Below are 2,024 nucleotides of genomic sequence, written 5' to 3' on the forward strand. Positions count from 1 at the left end.
TGGTAGAATTGAAACATGTTTGTTTACTTACATGTCAGGTTAAAATTCAACCTAATAAGCTAGTTTCAAAAATCTTCTTTTTATTCCAACAATCATGTTATGGTTGTTTGAAAAAAATATGCCTTGAGAAAAAGGAACATCATGACCAAAAAGAACGTAAATATGTGCGAGATGCAAGATCAGTAGGAAAGAGCAGGAGTTAAGCTGGATGTCTCTGAGTTATTTGAGTTATAGCCAGAAAGTTCTTTGCGTATCTCCCAGTAAAGTAAGTTTCTGTAGGACCCGGGTAACAAATACTGCAAAATTGGCAAATAAAACCTAAAAGTTGTAGTCTGAGGGAAGTTTTGTGACAAAACCATTTACTACACTCGCTTTATTGTCTTTTTCTTTTTTTCCTTTTTTTATTTCATTAAATGTAATGAAACATAAGCTTTTCTGGGCTTCCTTGAACACTGGAAAACTAAATTCTTATGTATTAGGTCGAGAAATTTAGAAATACTGAGATTTTGGTGCAGCAGTAATTAAAATATGACCAAGAAAATTATTTCTTTGGAAGTGCCACTGGGGCTTTGAAACTAGTGAAAGAAAAGAATGGTATCTGAATATATCATTTGAGACTTTCAAAAGACCCTGTCTGTTCAGCCATGCATACATATGTTAACTCTGGGGGGAGGAGAGAAAAAGAAAATCAAGAGCAATGTCTAAAGGCTAGTATTTTGGTACTGTCTATTCCAGATCTGTTGCAGAGGCCACAGAGGTTGATCTCAACATGAGAGTTGGATTACATACAGGCAGGGTGCTTTGTGGGGTCCTGGGTCTCCGAAAATGGCAATATGATGTCTGGTCAAATGATGTGACTTTAGCTAATGTGATGGAAGCTGGAGGACTGCCTGGGTAAGTCTGAGAAACCACTATAGAAGAAGAAAGTAGTGTGGGAGGGTGAAGACTGTATTCCCTTCTTTGGGGCATTTCCAGTGTAATTTCTATCGGTTAAGAAGTGCTGTTACCAGTAAGAGCAGTCAGTGTATTACATGATTTATCCCATGGCATTCTGCAAATTATATTTATGTTATTAATAGGTTAGATCAGAAGCAAAACATTTCCAAATGGAATCCTTAATGAAATCCTTATTAGAAGCTGCCAAATATAAAGACTAGGAATGAGGTCATGCGAGGAATGTAGGAATACTAGAATTTCACCATTTTATAAAAGTAAAACCCTCTAGTTATTCCAGGTAATTTTTACCCTTGCACCTTTATACATGTCGGGGTGGGGTGGGAGGGGGGCAGGGGGGAGCGGTGCATGCCTTACTCCTTTTACATGGCATTACACTGGTAGTGTGCTATAGAAAAAAAAAGTACCTCTAATGCACTCAAATATTGATGGTGTGTGTGCAAATGGTACATAAACCTTCAGTCAGCCCATGGGCCCATCCTGGACCCACTTGAAACACACCCAGTGCACCTTTGCAAAGGTGCATGGGTATGCTTCTGCGTGCAACTCCCATTTGGACAACCCTCTTGTTGGATTTTTACAATATCATGATTTCCTGAACAGGAAATGATGGTACCTCTTAATTTTTGTGGTTAAGATGAGTGCAATTACATACAAAATGAGATTTTATGTGTAATTTGACCTTTTCATCATCTTCTGCACAGGGGTTTATTTCAGTATCAACCTCCTCGTAACGTGTCTTTACTTTTAACAACAATGTGCAATCTTTCTCTCCAGGAAAGTTCATATTACAAAGACCACCTTAGAGTGCCTAAATGGGGACTATGAGGTAGAACCAGGTTATGGTCATGAAAGGAATAGTTTCTTGAAGAAGCATAATATTGAAACATATTTTATTGTGCCATCCCATCGTAGGAAGGTAAGCTCCACAAATTCTAGCTTATTCTGTGATATGTTTCTGTAACCTAGCACCTGTCCTGTCATGTTTCTGAAAGCAGAGGCAATACTGGTATTTCTTGTTTCTAAAAGCTTTTCAAGCACTCTTGAAATTAGATCTTTCAGTTTTGACT

At 37.9% G+C, this 2,024-nt stretch overlaps 1 protein-coding gene across 1 annotated transcript in view; it reads left to right on the top strand.

Annotated features, from left to right (window-relative positions):
* Positions 1-735: 735 nt before the first annotated feature.
* Positions 736-2,024, top strand: part of ADCY1 (adenylate cyclase 1 (brain)) — a gene marked incomplete at its 5' end in the record, with an annotated part of 41,386 nt that continues 40,097 nt past the window's right edge. Inside the window, 2 exons of the mRNA XM_010153418.1 lie at positions 736-894; positions 1,732-1,873. Coding sequence (XP_010151720.1) covers positions 736-894; positions 1,732-1,873 — 301 coding nt within the window. The remainder of the gene's footprint in view (positions 895-1,731; positions 1,874-2,024) is intronic.

Source organism: Eurypyga helias, unplaced genomic scaffold (genome assembly GCF_000690775.1).
Source record: "Eurypyga helias isolate BGI_N326 unplaced genomic scaffold, ASM69077v1 scaffold376, whole genome shotgun sequence".
In the NCBI taxonomy this organism is placed as follows: Eukaryota; Metazoa; Chordata; class Aves; order Eurypygiformes; family Eurypygidae; genus Eurypyga; species Eurypyga helias.